At 35.7% G+C, this 18,297-nt stretch overlaps 1 protein-coding gene and 1 long non-coding RNA gene across 2 annotated transcripts in view; both read right to left on the reverse strand.

Moving 5' to 3' along the window:
* LOC115209480 overlaps positions 1-18,297 on the reverse strand; it is a 447,652-nt gene that overhangs the window by 33,946 nt on the left and 395,409 nt on the right. The window contains exon 24 of the mRNA XM_036501652.1: positions 13,527-13,695. Coding sequence (XP_036357545.1) covers positions 13,527-13,695 — 169 coding nt within the window. The remainder of the gene's footprint in view (positions 1-13,526; positions 13,696-18,297) is intronic.
* Positions 7,150-12,129, reverse strand: LOC118762479. The gene is made up of 3 exons (XR_004998233.1): positions 12,118-12,129; positions 11,229-11,231; positions 7,150-7,230 (listed from the first exon to the last, which is right to left on the reverse strand). It is a non-coding gene; the product is annotated as an uncharacterized LOC118762479 (long non-coding RNA).

Genomic DNA, 18,297 nt, shown 5'->3' on the forward strand with positions numbered 1-18,297 from the left:
GAGAAGCAGGAGTTATGATTCCACAAAATCAATGAAAGAAAAGTATGTTTTAATGTAAGTTATTTCAAGAAACTGAAAGATTTTCTTTCATGTATGAAGTATATACATAATAACTTCTCCCAGATGTGCTGCAACAGGAAAATGTGCATGAAAATGTGAACAGTTCACATATATTGAAATCCATGTGTTTGCATTTTCCCAAGAACATTTGAACTACTATACCAAAACTGCGAAACTGTGATAAAATTTTTAATCACATATGCATATTTACAAATTCTTTATAAATATGAAGATTGTTATTTCTTGGTTTCTTGCTTATACGTCATTGGATATAATGCTTATACAACCCACACGTGGACACGTACTAAACAAACACTGAATGCATGGAATTTAAATGACTTTCATAAAAGAAGCAACAGGCTTCATTCCTTCTAAACAGTGAAACAATAATGATCGGTGTTCGGTGATATAGTTATAAATAAGGAATAAAGAATAAAAGTGAAAAGAATAGTGGTGAATTTGATTCTGTGAGTCTCGGGCAGCTGCGTTATGAAAGAAACTTTAATGCACGTTCAGAAGCAGCGTTCTCTCAAAAAGTTTAATGCTGGTCCATATCTTAATATTACTAGCAAAATGAATAACAACCCCCCCACACACACACACACAAAAAAGAATGATGGACTGATGACGATGACTACAATGTAATACCCAATAAAATGAACAACATTAACAACATGATCCACACAGGCTCAATACCCACAAGAAGACAACTTGCACTACACACACAGCGCACAGCACAAACACTAATACAACAGAAGACTCAAACCAAACCCCCATAACAAAACATACTACTGCAATAGAACATAACCCATATGACTAAAAAAAATGTTGCAGGCACCTCAGCGGCACAAAAATGTCACAAGTGATCCAACTGAAACTTACTTGAAACTATCAGATGTCGAATAATAATAGTAGTGATGACAATGGTGATGAACATTACCTTACCTCAGTTTAGGAGAGACGTGTGTTTGCAGAGAAACTCAGGTGGTAACAATGAAAATGTGGCTAGACCTTTAAGGAAAGGTCTCTGGCTCAGCAGTGGTTCAGTACAGAGGCAGACTGACCAAAATAATAATAGTACTAACGATCAGGAAGAGGCAATTGGAACCAATGACTTAAGTGAAGAAGATTTTAGATGAGTTGCAGGAAGAAATGTGTAATGAAAAAATGTGATATTAAAAAGTATCAATTGAAAGAAGTTGCTAGATATGACTAAGAAAGTAGATTCTGTTATCAGTAGGATAGATACTAAAAATATAGGTGACACTAACTTATTGATCTCTACAGGAAGAGGAGAAGTAGTTACTAAAAGATTAGATACTCCTCAAAAAAAGATTAGGAAGGAGTAAATGAGGAAAAGGAGATTAGAAAATAAAGTGAAGCTTTTAATACAAGATCTGAGTAGAATAGATGCCTGGAAACTGAATAAGTTAGTAAACGCAAGATCTAAATCTTCTCTTGAGAAAAAAAGGGTTTGGAATAGTCATAGAAGAGTTGAAACATCGTATGATAGAAATTATAGGTAATCTTTCCAGATATCAAAAAAGAATAGATCAGTATCAGCACATCAGATTCTTTGAGATAAAAAGTGTAGAAGAAAATACCGAAGATGAGAAGCCTAATGCAGAAAACACTAGAAGTTTCTGGAATGATATTTGAGATAAGGCAGTTAATCATAATGGATATGCAGCATGGTTAAAGAAAGTAAGGGAAGAAGTAGCTAGTTAGAGGCAGCCAAATCTTAAAACTAACTGGTGCATTACTGAATAAAGTGCTAGCAAGAATACCGAATTGGAAGAGCCTAGGGGTACTGGTTAAAGAAACTTAGTCGGAAACAACTTCAGGATTATGTAAACGGAGGAGTCATCCCCAATTGGATGACTCGAGAGAGAATAGTACACACTATGAAAAACAAGAGCAAGAGTAATATAGTAAGTAATTATAGACCAATCACTTGTTTACCATCAGTGTGGAAGCTATTAACACGAATACTCTGAAAAAGCTTTTACGAGCACCTCAACAGCCAGAATTTAATACCAGAAGAGCAGAAAGGTTGCAGGAAGACGATTAGAGGATCTATTATACCTAGCTAAAGCAATTCTAAAAGAAGTGAAATGTAGAAAGAAAAATTTAACTATAGCATGGATAGATTATAAGAAAGCCAATGACACTATTCCATACTCATGCATAAGTGAATGTTTGAGTATGTTCAGTATTGCAGATGATATAGGAGAGTTAATTAGCTATAGCATGAAGAAATGGAAAGTAGATCTCAACTCAGGTGACACAGCCTTGGGGTAAGTCAATATTAAGAGAGGAATTTTCTAAGGTGACTTGTTATCCCCTTTAATATTTGTGTTATTCTTAATTCACCTCAGTTTAGTACTATGGCGAGGTATCACTCTAGAGATAGTAAAGGAAAAATTAACCATTTGTTCTACATGAATGATCTGAAGCTTTTTAGTAAGAATAAAAAGAAATAAATTCCTCAATACAAATCACAAGCTTTTTGGCAAAGATATAGGTATGGAATTGGGCATAGATAAGCATGCAATATTAGTCGTAACAAGAGTCAGGTAGTCAGCAGTGAAGGCATCCAATTATCAGATGACCAGTCAATAAAATCACAGAGAGAAAGAGAGAGTTATAAGTATCTAAAAGTATTAGAATCTGATAAAGTTCTAACTATAGAAATGAGAATGAAAATTGAGGAGTGTATCAGAAGGGTGAGGAGCTAGTGAAGTCTCTAAATACTTGAGCAGTATCATTATTTAGATATTCAGTAGCTTTTGTACATTGGACAAAACCTGAATAAGAAAATCGAAACAAGAGAACTTGGAAGGAATTTAATATGAATGGAGGATTCACTCAAGAGCAAGAGTTACAAGACTATACTTATCCAGAAAGAAAGATGTTGCGGTTTAATATCAGTGGCAGACTATGAAGTTAGCTAAGCTAAAGTAGATATATTATCCTGTAAGTAATAGTGAAGAAAGTTTATTAAGAGTTATTAGAGTAACAGGGCACAAGGAAACCTTGAGCCAAATGAAGTAAGAAGCAGAAAAAGGAAGAAAGATGATCTGAATAGCAAGGGAAGGCTTTGCATGATAGATTCCAAAAGATAGTTTCTGAAATTAGTAATAGTGAGACATGGTTATGATTGAAAAAAGGGAGGCTGAAAAAGGAGCCAGAAAGCTTGTTAGTAGCAGCAGCACAAGATTAAGTATTGAGGACTAATTAAATAAAAGCCAAGGTAGACAAAAACCAGTTAAGATTCCCAATGTAGGTTATGTAAATCAAAAGAAGAAGATGTTATTTATATAGTAAACGAATGTCACATGCTGACACAGAAAAATACAAGAAAAGACATAACAACTTAGGGAGAATAATCCATTGGTAGTTATGTAGAAAGCTAGGATTTGACCATATTGATAAGTGGTATAAACATTATTCTACTAAAGTAATAGGAAGTAAGAAATATAAAATATAGGATTCTTAAATTCACACTGACAAAAAAATAAAAGCTAGGAGTCCTGATTTAGTAGTAGAAGACAAAGAGGATAGAAAGTGCCAGGTAATTGACGTTACAGTCCCAGTCAATATGGGAGGTATAGAGAAAATAGTAAAGTACCAGGACCTAGTCATTGAGTTACAGAGGCTATGGAAAGTGTGGGTAAAATGTACCTCTCTACTAATTGGTGCAGTTGCAACTATCCCTAAAAATTTGAACAAATGGATAGAGGAAATAGGCATAAAACCTAGTTTAGTGCAGCTCCAAAAACATTGTTATTAGGGACAGCCAGGATATTTAGGAAGATTCTTGGCATCTAAAGTTACTTATTGTAGCCCGCTGTTAGGAATTTGTCTTTTCCAACAGTCTAATCTGTTGCACGCATATGAAATAATAATAATAATAATAATAATAATAATAATAATAATAATAATAATGATAATTTTAATAATAATAATAATAATAATAACTAGCAGTATAACTTGGCTTTGCTCAGGATTAAGTTCGGATTATTAAGCTGATCAAATTCTTATTTCAAATCAAACTAAGTAACATTGACGTCAAATTTGGGCGAAAATAGATACTAAGACCAGAAAAAAGTTGACAGTACATGGAGCCTTCCACCCAAAGAGTGACATCAATAGGCTGTACTTAACCAGAAGAAAGGGTGGGAGAAGTTTAATCAGTTGCCAGGACTGTTTCGAAGATGAGGAAAACAGCCTAGAATAGTATATAAAAAAATGCCATGGAGTCACTGTTGAAACACATGAAGAAGGCCGGTGTCATCAACACTGAAAATTGTGTGACTAAAGAAAAATTTAAACAAGAAATGAACAAAAAAAAAAAAGAAAAAGCCTGGAAGGAAAAGAAAATGTATGGTTAGTTTTGAAGAGATGTGTATGCCAAGACAGATGCAGAGACTGGTGGCTATGGATGTGGAGAAGTGACCTGAAGGTAAAAACAGAAACACTCATATGTGCAGCTCAGGAACAAGCACTAAGGACCAACTATATGAAGTGCGCAACAGATAACACTACTGACAGCGATAAATGCAGTATGTGTGGTGAGAGGTGTGAAATGGTAGGTACATTGTAAGCAAATGCCTGAAATTGGCATGGCGTAAATACAAAGACGCCATAACAATGTGGCAAGAATAATCTATTGGTTGCTCTGTGGAAACCATGGCCTACAAAAAGCAAAGACATGGTATCAGCAAACTCCAGAAAGAGTCACCGAAAATGAGAATTGCAAAATCTGGTGGTATGCAATGATCCAGTGCAATAACCTGACCAGACATTAGAAATCAGACATTGTTGTGATGAATAAAAAAGAAAGAACATGTATGATAACTGACATAGCATGCCCTTGTGACAAGATCAATATGAAAAAGAAGAAAAAATGAACAACTATGACGATTTGAAGTGGGAAATACGAAGGTTCTGGTCAATGAGGAGGGTAGACATGATACCAATAGTAATTAGCGTACTTGGAAGTATTAGCTCTCAACTTCTAACATGGCTGAAAAAGATTGGTGCAAGTGTGAAGGTAGAACACCTGTAAAACCAACATTTCTTGGAACTGCAAGAATTCATCGCAGGATTCTTGAACAATGACCAGTAATCAAGTGTCACTTAAGTCTGCTGGCTGAGGACAGCTGACACTTTCCATCATAACCAGCAAAATAAGCTGTGAGTTTTCATATACTACCACTACTACTACTACTACTACTACTACTACTACTACTACTACTACTACTAATAATAATAATAATAATAATAATAATAATAGTGCAGGGAACAAATAGGGGCTGCAATAAGGGTGGAGCACTTGCAGAAAACAGCACTGCTTGGAACTGCTCGAATACTCCAGAAGGTGCTCGAAAAATAAGAGGTGTTACCTTAGTTCACTGGTAGTGAACAGCTGACACTGTACTACATCTCCAGCGTTAGAAGCTGTGCAAAGGCAATAATAATAATAATAATAATAATAATAATAATAATAATAATAATGATGATGATGATAATAATAATTTACCAGACATAGTCATTAAAGACAGAGAAGAAAATACTTGTAGACTACTAGATGTAAGTGTTCCCAATGATAAAAATATATCTGCAAAAGAATTTGACAAATTAAGTAAATATAAGGACCTGGAAATTGAAATAAAAAAGTTGTGGTATCTTAAAGTAAGAACCGTTCCTGTTATTGGGAGTGCCTAGGTATGATAAGAAAGGGATGTCAGAAACATCTTAGATAATATCCCAGGAGAATCATGTCTCAGAGAAATCTAAAAGATTATGCTAGCAAGTACTGCTAACATCCTTAGAAAAACCCTATCATTTTAAATGTACGTGTTGTATTACATGAAAATATTTTGCTACTACCCTTGCTACTTGCCCTCCCCAAGCTTTCAGTCATACTCTAACATCTCTTATCCTTCACTCACTCAAGGACACTGGGTGTCTTGTTGAGTGATTGTAACATACATGCAGATTAAAAAACTAGACAATAATAATGATAATAGTAGTAGTAGTAGTAGTAGTAGTAGTAGTAGTAGTGGTAGTAGTAGTAGTAGTAGTAGTAGTAGTAGTAGTAGTAGTAGTAGTAATGGTAGTGGTAGTAATAATTGAGTCAGTACCAGGCAGTAGCTCTAATGGCTTCTCATATTAACTGATTGGAATTGTTATCATGTACATTGCTTTGTCTTGGTATAACAGATGGGCTACAGTAAATATTCTGCTAAATACCACAGATTTCCTTGTCACTTGTTTGACCTTAACCAGTTAAGAATGTCCCTTGGTGGCTGACGATATGTGCATCTCTAATCATGAGCAGAAGTAGTGGGGGAGCATCATAGCCATGTGCTGAGAGGAATTCATTGGGGTTTGGATAATTCACCTTTGCAAACATGGGTGTTTTGTTCAACATCCTTAAACAACCCTTATTCAGGGACCTTTTGAGCAGGATGGGTTACTCGACTTGAAGTAAATTCTAACTGTGCTCCACCTGCATCGTCCCATGTTATGCACATATGGTTGTGATGCATGTATCTGGTGTACCCATATCAGACAGGCTGTCATGATGGGTATACTGGGCTTCATATATTTTACTCGAGTGTCACTTTGATGGCATGCACTGCTCTCTCATTCAATAATAGTAATAATATTATTTTTAAAGTTATTTCGAAGGAAATTTTAAATAATCATAGGAAACTGAAGATATTATTATTGTTGATTTGGCTCAGATTCATTCTTATTCTGATAGAATTTAGGCAGAAACATTAGCATGCCAGGCGAAATGCTTAGCAGTATTTTGCCTGCCATTATCTTATGAGTTCAAATTCCATCGAGGTTGACTTTGCCTTTCATCCTGAAATAAGTACCAGTTATACTCTGGGGTCAATGTAATCGACTTAATCCCTTTGTTTGTCCTTGTTTGTCTCCTCTATGTTTAGCCCCCTGTGGGCAATAAAGAAATAAATTTTTATAATTATTATTATTATTATTATTATTATTATATGAAAACTCACAGCTTATTTTACTGGGTATGATGGAAAGTGTCAGCTATCCAGAGCCTTGTCTGTTGGCTGTGGACAGCCGACACCTTCCATCATACCCAGCGAAATACTCTGCGAGTTTTCATATAATAATAATAATAAACTAGTTAAGAGTAGCAACATCACACTAGATAAAGCCAATGAAATAAGAGAATTAGACCAAAGCCAGACATATAAATATTTAGGAATCAATGAACTAGATATGATACAACATACAACTGAAAGAGAAAATAATGAAAGAGTGCTATAGACGAGTTAGATCAATACTGAAAACAAAGCTCAATGCTAAAAACAAGATAATAGGTATCAACACTCTAGCTGTATCAGGCAGTGGCTCTCCTGGCTTCTCATCTTAACCAATTGCAAGTGTTATCATACACATTGTATTGTCTTGGTATAACAGATGTGATACAGTAAATATTCTGCTCAATGCCACAAATTTCCTTGTCAGTTGTTTGACCATACGCAGTTGAGAATGTCCCTTGGTGGCTGATGATATGTGCATCTCTGATCATGAACAGAAGTAGTGGGGGAGCATCATAGCCATGTGTTGAGAGGGATTCTTTTGGGTTTGAATAATTCACCTTTGGAAACATGGGTGTGTCGTTCATTGTCCTTAAACAAACCTTATTGAGGGACCTTTTGAGTGGGATGGGCTACTCAACCTGAACAAAATACTATCTGGACACCACCTGCAAGGTCATGCACTGTTTATCTTGATATAAAATCACCATGTCGTGCACATATGCTTGTGATGCATGTTCCTAGTGTACCTTTATCAGACGTGTAGTCATGATGGGTATATTCTTTTCTAGTCTAGGCACAAGGCCTGAAATTTTTTTGGAGGGGTCCAGTTAATTAGATCGACCCCAGTACGCAACTAGTACTTAATTTATCTACCCCGAAAGGATGAAAGGCAAAGTCGAATTTGAACTCATAATATAAAGGCAGATGAAACACTGCTAAGCATTTCGCCTGGCGTGCTAATGTTTCTACCAGCTTGCTGCCTTTCATAATGGTATATTGAGCTTCGTATGATTGTACCTCAGTGTCACTTTGATGGCATGCATGGCTCTCTCACCCAATAATAATAATAATAATAATAATAATAATAATAATACATAAGTTCTATCGGGAATAAGAACGAACATGAGTCAAATCAATGATAATAATATCTACAATTTTCTATGATTATTTAAAATTTCCTTCAAAATAACTTTTAAAACTTAACTATCTATAGTTTTCTCTGGCTGGAAACACAATGATCATCCTTAAAAACTCTAAAATCTTTAACGTCCACAATTGTCTGTGAATATTTATTTGTTTTCTCTCTGACTTTTTAAAAATATAAACATCCCTCTTATTGCAAGAACACTCTTAAACACCTCCAGCTTATGCAAATTTCAAAATATTACTCTCTGTGATTACATAATTCTTTAGTTTCCTTTAGTCTCTCAAACACACAAACATCTCTCTTTCATATCCTGGAAAAACTGTAACAACTCGAAACACTTCCCAGAACTGATAAAAGTGCAGGAGATAAGCAACTGTCAGTATTTACAAACTGTACAATTACAAAAACTATTAAGTACAGCAAAACTTGTAAAAAGAAAAAAGTAAATTCAATTGTGTACATATTAATATATATATATAATTTTTTCTATCAGTTATTAAAACAGGGCAGGATGAGTTCCTTCTCTCCAAGGTCTCCCACTGCTCTCATTAATCCCTGTTGTAATAAACACATATTTGACCCTTGTTGACTGCATGGGTGTGATCGCCCCTTTGTTGATCCCTTTTGTTAAGTACAAAGCAAAAGTTGAAACTAAGCAACATTTAATAAATACTACACAGTAGTAGTAGCAAAGCTGGCAGAATTAACTTAATTCTGCCTGTCCCTGGTACCAGCACATAACAATGATGATAATGGCTGTTGCCATGGCTCTAAAGGGTGGCTGCAAGGACAGAGACTATGGACAGTAGTGGTGGTAACCAATGATAGCCACTGCTACTGTAATGGCAAGGTAGAGGTAATTGTAATGGTAATAATGGTGGAGTGACAATAATGGTAGGGATAATAACCATTTCTACATCGGCCACACAAAAATGTCTTACAAATCAAAAGGGAAAATTAAAACAGTGCACCAAATCGCTTATTTTATTATTAATCTGGAAGTGTGTTCCCCAGGAGAGAGCCAGCCTGGGGTCGAAAAGTCACCCACTGGCACAAACTCTTCTCCATATATGAAACTGGGTGGCTGCTTGAACAGGAACTGCCCCAACTCAAACCCTTCAAGTTCACCACCACAGCCACCACAGAAAGAAAAATGTAAGAGAATCAGATGGACCTGAGAATAGTATAAAGAAGTAATATATGCTTATTACTATGTATAAGGTGGGGCATCTCAAGAGAGACACACTTCAAACTCTAATAAAATATAGAGAATATGAAATCAAAACAGCAGACCCTATTTGGATGAAAACAAGTTAGCAAATGTTAGGAGGGACACCTTTAGAAATAATAGACTCACAGATAGTGAAATAATCCTGATCAAGCATGTAGCAGAACATGACCTAAATACAAGACGGAAATGTAGAATACAAGGAAGGAAATGTAGAATCAGATGAAGAGAACAGTTCCCAACATGTCTTAATTGAAAGACTACCATCTGACCAAATCATATAAACGCCTGAAGAAGTAAATAGTAATGAACTTGCTAGAGATAGCCAGGAAAGTAGTAAAGATACAGTATTTGAAAATCGCATTTGCTGAAGAACACAGAGAGTCTATGATAGAAATGAAACAGAAAATTCTGAATAAGCTTGCAGTTGTAAGACTTGCGAGTATGCATGATAGAGAGCCACTTCATAAACTCTCAAATATAAGCCAAAATAAAAAGCAAATTGAAATTGGCAACTATGTGACAAAAGAAGTCATACAAGAATTAAAATTTGATCTTACTGAATTAAATAAAATTATTTACACATCTGCTAAGTCAATTGAAACCAGTTGTATGCCTCCTAGCCACCCCACAAAAAAGACAAAGAAAACTAAATATTGGAAGAAATCTACACTGGAGAAGTAAAATTGAAAAAGAGATTGAATTAATGAGAGGTAAAATATCAATATTAAATGAACAAATCTGTGGAAATGATGTAAGATCCAGAAAAAGAAGAAAGATGAAGAGAAAATCTAGATTCTCACCAAGAGAAGAACTGCTTTCAACAAAAGAAACACTGAAACAAAAAGTCCAAACAAAAACTCAAAGAATACAAAGATTTGAGAAAAGAAATAAGTTTTACAAACAAAATAATCTGTTCACATCCAATGCAAAAGAATTCTACAGAGAAATAGGGCAGGAGAGAATAACTGCTGAAGATTTCCCCTCCCCCACTCCCATGGGAGAAGTTGAAAACTTTTGGGAAAAGGTTTGGAGTGATGAAAAGACATACAATGAAAATGCAAAGTAAATGAGACAAACTGAAAGATTCTATCAAAATGAGCCGGAACAAGCATGGGAAGGCAATACAAGAGTAGATCTAAGGATGACATGCATGAAGGCTCATAAAGAAATGATGAAAGAAATGAATGTAGTTGTAATGGAGTGCTACTTTCTGGGTAATCCAAGAAATGCTAATGAAGTACCTGTTAGGGGACATAGGAAAAGAATGTACAGGGCATAGAGTGACAGAGGCCTTTTTGAATTGAGTAAACAAAATCTGTGTGACCAAGTTAGAGCCATCAGAAAGAATGAATGTTTGTCTCCAGTTGAACTAGAAAGCATTAAGAGACAGGTGCTTAGGGATAGTAAGATCAGCAGTGAATGGAAAGAGGAGGAAGAGAATGCAGATAGTGAAACTAAGGCAGTGGAGTTAAAGGAAGAAAGGGAGCATGAGGCTACAATTATTGATCAGGAAAGCGATGAGAGAACTGAGGAACAGATATCCATTTTAAATGAAATCATTGATATTTGAACCTCTGGTGAACAGAGCTTTCATTTTGTGTTTAAAAAAGTAGACAGAAAGAAACACAATGAATGGGTCAGGAAGATAAATGATGTCACTGGTGATATCATGACTGACAACATCACGGACACCAACAATCTGATGAATGCAATCTCGATCTTTATAACCTGGAAGTTAGGTTTGAAAGCCAAAGGTAACTGTCAACATAACCTGAAGGAACCATGGCAGAAAAGGAGAATAATGCAGTCTATTAATGAGACCAGAAAGCATATTAATATTCTGGAACAGAAAAAGAGAAATGAAGTTCAGTAAGAGAAATATTTTGAGCTAGAGAGGAAGTATAGGGTGAAGAGAAAGGAAATCAATGTTGTGAGTGAGGAATTAAAACAGAGGTTGAAAGCTAAAGCACATAAACTAAAATGATATGAACAGAGAATTGAGCAGTACAGACTGAACAGACTTTTTGGACAAAATCAGAAAGGAGTCTATCGGGAACTGGATGGGAAAAGAAAAGCAAAAGATTCTGGTCAAACAAATGGTCTCAGGAGAAACAACATGAAACAGTAGCAGAGTGGTTAAAGAGGAGAGTGGAGAGTATCAGCAGGAGGATTTAAGAATAACCGGGGAGAGGATTAGAGATCAGTGCAGGAAAATATCTAACTAGAAAGCACTTGACCCAGATGGGGTTCAGAGTTTTTGACTTAAAAACTTGACAGCTCTGCACAGGAGAATTGCGAGACAGCTGAACGAAATACTATCCAAGTACCATCCTGGTTAACAAAAGGAAGAATGGTACTATGCCAGAAGGAGACCCAAGTAAAGGGAATGCGGTTGGAAACTTCTGACCAATATCTTGTTTGCCACTGATGCAGAAACTGATGATGGGCATCATATCAAGTAGCATCTATAAGTACCTAGATGAGAATGATCTACTATCAGTGGAACAAAAAAGGTGTAGATGTAAGATCAGAGGAATGAAGGATCAATTACTAATCGATAAGACTTTATTGTTTTAGTCTTTCACAACAATATCTGGTTTATTAGCTTTGATGGTTCTGTCTATGTACTGGAAAGAATTGTTAGGATGATCCCTGGCTTACCATCCATGCAAGAATGCAAAAGATTGTTTTAACTGGTATGTCACACATATGGAGAAGAGTATTGTCACTGTGAAATTTCTTTTCTTTCACCCCTTTATTTCCTCTGTTTTCTTGTTTTCATTTATCCTACCTTTTTGTTTTTTCTTTCCTTTTTCTTTCTTTTATTTCTTCATTCCTTTTTCTATCGCAAGACTTTGTAAATGAACAATCTGGTATGTTTATTTTAATGGCCTACCAATGTATATAGGGAGTTTCTTTGCCCTAAGTATTGGGACGACACTTAGAAATGGAAACAAAATTGAAAGATGAGGATAATAATAATAATGACAATGATGATATCTTTAACATTGGCTCCTGTGCAGATGACACGTAAAAATACCATTTGAGCATGGCCATTGTCAGTACCGCCTGACTGGCCCTCATGCTGGTGGCATGTAAAAGCACCCACTACACTCTCGGAGTGGTTGGCGTTAGGAAGAGCATCCAACTGTAGAAACTCTGCCAGATCAGACTGCAGCCTGGTGCAGTCATTTGGCTCACCAGTCCCCAGTCAAACTGTCCAATCCCTGCAAGCATGGAAAGCGAACGTTAAACGATGATGATAATGATGATGATCAGAGTTTACGTTGATCATAATCACCATCATTTTCATAGTATTTTCATGATGGATGGGGTGGAAAGGATTGCTGTAGATTATATCATTATTTGTTTTAATCTAGTATCCTAAGTTCTAAACACATTACTTCTTGTATCTTTATCAGCCTTCATCTTCTACAGATATTACAGATACTATCCACAAACAACACAAAAAAAGTCTTTTACCCAGATCTTTTACATTCAGTGCCAATGTTTGACATTACGCCTTATGTGCACTTATAATATTTACTTTTAGCACAAAGCAACGGTCATTTTGGTAACAGTAGGAATGAGAACCCAGATTCAAAATCTCCCTAAGACACCCGATGAAGGCTGGAGGGTATATCAGCTGAAATGTTGTGTTAACAACAAATAAGATGAGGACAAATATCCATCAAACGTAAATAATGTAAATTATTTATTTACATTGTTTTGAATTAATCATGCTTTATCTTGTAGCATTGAAATTTCGATGATGTGGTTGTTTATTTTTATAATGCCATTGTAGGGAAGGTGAGAGAGCCTGGGTCTGGCCAGTTTGAACATAAAACAAATAGAATATTTTCACCAGCTTAAATGCTAAAGGGTTACATAGATAAATAAGTGTTGATATGGGAATAAAGCAGTTTGATCACAATACAAAAATACCTATATTGCTTACATATACATATGAGATTAGTATACTGAAAGTACTTACTTTACACAGTGAGCTGCAGTAAGCACATAATATCTGCTGATCAATGAGGCAGTGCAAACAAATCTGGTTCCTCTGAGTAACTCCACAACCCATGGCCATTCACCATGTAAAGCATCATGTCCATTCCGAATGTTGGGTTCAATCAAATCTCGTTTTCGAGTACCACAAACTGAAAACACACAAAAATATAATGAAAACTAAGAACAAAATCAAGACAATAACTTAAAACCAAAAAATCTTTGATTAGCAATAACATAACAAAGACTATCTAGCAAAACAAAACCGAAAACAAATGCTTCCATAAAGAATGGTAGTTTTACTAATAGAACACAACATAAAGTTTTTTCATAAGCAACTTTTATCAACAACTTTTCTAATTCATGTAGATTGTAAGATTATAAAATATTGGAAAATAGCACGAATTTTTGGAGCAATTAGAATGAAAAGTCAAGTTAGATTTTATGTCTTACAACAGGTTCTTAACCTTAAACTGAACTGGTATTTGTTCTCTGATAGATTCACAAAAGTAAAGCAGAATAAAGTATTTTGACAAGGGTGTAGACTAAATTTAAATTACAAATTTCATATGCTTGGTCTAACATCTTATCTATTCAACTGTAATAAATCAATCTCTATATCATATAACATACTTTTCAGACTACATTCTACTACCAACTAAAAAAAATCCACTTATTGTTTAGCTGTTACTTATCACTGATCCACTGTATCTTGTTTCTTCTGAGGTACTGCACTTGTCATTGTTCTACATCTGCAACTTATTGTCTACACTTAAAGTAACCTTCCTCTATAGCACTTCTCTCTTTAAGCTTCACTGATCTACAAAAAGGCTTTGTCATAAACCTTTCTTCTTAGAATTATAATATATTTAGGACTTTTATATTTCCCTACATTTTCTACCCCAACGACAAAACTTTCTAAAGATCAAGTGTCCATGCATGTTTTTGCATCCTATATGGATAGATGAATTGGGTTTAACATAGTGGTTCTTTGATGGTATTCTGTAACACTGAGGTACTCCATAGACTTTTAAAATATAATTCAAAGCTGAAAAATCTTATTGTTTTATGAACATATTAAAAAATGAGAAATTCAGATTTTGCATATTTATCATGTATGAATATAGGTATAATCACACCAAATACCAAACAATATTAGATTAATTTACTACACAAAGTGAGAGAAGATGAGTAGGAGCTAGAAAACCTTTCTCACTCTCTCCTCACCCCCATGCAATGTAAACTAACCTTATGTACATACAAGGAGTGTTCATTAAATATTTTCACTGACCCACTTCTGATTTTTGCAGGAAATGGAACTGTAGAGGTATAATCATACATATCTCCACATGTCACATTGTAAATTGCAGCTTTTCACTAGTATTTGTGTGTCTTTTACAGCTTCTGAAGTGGACCAAGTTGTTATAATGGAGGCAGTTGAATGCAGATCAGTAGTGTGGTTCTTATACTTGAAAGGTTGTACACCAAAAGAGACTTTCGGTGAGATGAAAGAAGTTTATGGTGACGATGCACCATGAAACGATGTAGACAAGCACTGGTATTGCCAGTTCAACTGTAGCCAGACATTGGTGAAAACTGTTCCTATTACTGAATGACCACATTCTGTTATTGATGATGACACCATCTATAAAGTGGAAGTCATAATTTTGGAGGATCACTGCCTAAATATTTGGTAATTAGCCCAAGAAGTGAAGATAAATGTAGGGTCTGTGGAAAAAAATCATTCATGACCATTTGCACATGCAGAAGATGTCTACACAATAGATTCTCTGGATGCTCACACCTTTTCAGAAGCAGGAATGAGTCAATTGCTCCCAGTCTCTGTTGCCAATCCACTAAGTTATGGGTACATAAGGACATCAGCACTAGTTGTCAAATAGTGGTGGGTGACAAACACAGACACACACACACACAGAGGGTCCGATGGATAAATTATCACCATTTTATATCATTAATTCTATGCATGCTCATAGTTTTTGATTTTGTTGACTACACAATATAGTAGGATCAGTTGGGCACCGTCTGTGATAAAAACAGCACCACGATGCAATTCACTCTGCCAGAAATTTGGAAATGACATGCTGTACTGCTTGGCATTTACACCAGAAGCTCCAATATGAACATTTCAGAGTGTCTGGGTGTCAATCTGAGTGTTTGCTGTGTCCCCAAAACACGTACCCAAAAATTATAAAAATCAAACATCCAGTCAACATCACAACCTCAGACTCAACATGAAGGCCTACATCAAATGACTGGAGGAAGTAGTATTACCTTGGGTCAAGAGGGTGGCTGCTGGAAGACCCTATATCTGGCAACAGGACTCTATACCATGCTACACAAGCAGGAGAACCTAGTCACGGCTGTCAGACAATTTCTGCAACTGCACCCCCCCCCCACCCCCGCCCCCAGATGTTAATCTGGCCACCTAACTCCTCAGACTGCAATCCCTTGATTGTTATGTGTGGATGCAGTTGAGCAAGAGCCCCAAAAATTTCCTTGTAACACCAAAGATGAACTGAAAGCTAGGATTATGGCAGCATTCACCAACTTAAACAAGGAGACTATCCAGAAGAGTTGCAGGATATTCCGAAGTTGTCTGGAGGCTGTGGTTGAAGTCAATGGCGATTTTATTGAATAAATTTACTCTTTAGTATTTCAAGATATTTTAATGTAATTTTGGTAAATATATCTGTTAAAATGAGGTGTCAGTGTTACTTTCATTTTCGTGTAATTTAGATAACAGTTTATTCACAGCACCCTGTATATCATCATCATCATCATCCTTTAATGTCCATTTTCCATGCTGGCATGGGTTGGAAGGTTTGATCTGAGCTGGCAAGCAGGAGAGTTGCACTAGGTTTTGATTTGATTTGGCTTGGTTTCTATGGCTGGATGCTCTTCCTAATACCAGCCACTTTACAGTCAGTGATGGGTGTTTTTAACATGGCACTGGCACAAGCACTTTTATGTGGTGCAAGTGATTTTTAGGTGACACTGGCACAGGACTCTTGCAAGCCAATCGTCGGTACCAGTGGAAGAGGCCTTAATACATTTGCTGTGGAGAATAGGCCATCTTGAGTACAGCAAGACTCCAGGTATCTCAGTCCTCTGTCATCTCATCTGAAGGGTTCAGCGTCCTGAGGTCATCCTTCAGTGGTTCATCCCATGCCTTCCTGAGTCTCCCTGTTCCATAAGTTCCATCCACTTCGAGAGCTTGGCACTTCTTCATGGAACTGTTGGCCTCCATCTGCACCACATGACTAAACTAGTGCAGTTTTCCCTTTTGCATACTGTATCTCATTTCTCTTATGTCTAACTTCTTTCCAATGCACTATCACTCTGTCATACATGTATACTTACATTACACATCCAACAGATCATACTAGCCTCATTCTTCTCTAGCCTTTGCATGTATTCTGCATTCAAGGCCAATGTCTCACTACCGCTATTTTGGTTGCAGACAGATGTAAAAACTCCCTGAATTTTCTCCATCCTATTCTTATTATAGCTATTATACTCTCTGTACATCCTCTGCCACTACTAATTTGGTCTCCTAGGTAGGAGAAATTATTTACTATCTCTAAAGAGTCAATGGAGCATTTGAGAAAATCAATTTCCTGAGTATCTGTAGTTTTTATGGCTCCTCTGTATCTTCCACATATGCACACTACTTTCTCTAGAAGTCACTGACATATATATATATATATATATATATTTTGCAATTAAGGACAACTACTTAATAAGGAAAACTTAACAAGAAATTGTCAGGTAGATAGCGTAAAAACCTCATAAGAGAAAAAATTTCGAAAATAATTATTTCTTATTGAACATATTAATTTATATATAGAGGGCATAATTATACATACATGCCAGGAGGCATTATATACCTGCCAAACGCTAAGAGGGACAATCAGTCATTTCTACCAAAAATATTACTAATCCCACCGAATGCAATTTTTCAAAGTAAGACATTTAAAAATATATAGGCCTGTATCACAGTGATTTCATACTTACGTAATCATCAGCAGGCCTGAATGTATTATAAATAAACAACGACCTTGCCTCGCTTAAGCCGAACAGCTAACTGATCAACATCAACGAAGCACATGGGTGAGTTTATATATATTACATCCGGGTGAATGGCAAACTTTTACAAAATTGCATTTCGGGAGAGGAAAAGTTTTTTCGGAATAAAAATTTTGCAATTAAGGACAACTACTTAATAAGGAAAACTTAACAAGAAATTGTCAGGTAGATAGCGTAAAAACCTCATAAGAGAAAAAATTTCGAAAATAATTATTTCTTATTGAACATATTAATTTATATATAGAGGGCATAATTATACATACATGCCAGGAGGCATTATATATACCTGCCAAACGCTAAGAGGGACAATCAGTCATTTCTACCAAAAATATTACTAATCCCACCGAATGCAATTTTTCAAAGTAAGACATTTAAAAATATATAGGCCTGTATCACAGTGATTAGTAATATTAGTAATATTTTTGGTAGAAATGACTGATTGTCCCTCTTAGCGTTTGGCAGGTATATATAATGCCTCCTGGCATGTATGTATAATTATGCCCTCTATATATAAATTAATATGTTCAATAAGAAATAATTATTTTCGAAATTTTTTCTCTTATGAGGTTTTTACGCTATCTACCTGACAATTTCTTGTTAAGTTTTCCTTATTAAGTAGTTGTCCTTAATTGCAAAATTTTTATTCC

Source organism: Octopus sinensis, linkage group LG3 (genome assembly GCF_006345805.1).
Source record: "Octopus sinensis linkage group LG3, ASM634580v1, whole genome shotgun sequence".
Taxonomy (NCBI): domain Eukaryota; kingdom Metazoa; phylum Mollusca; class Cephalopoda; order Octopoda; family Octopodidae; genus Octopus; species Octopus sinensis.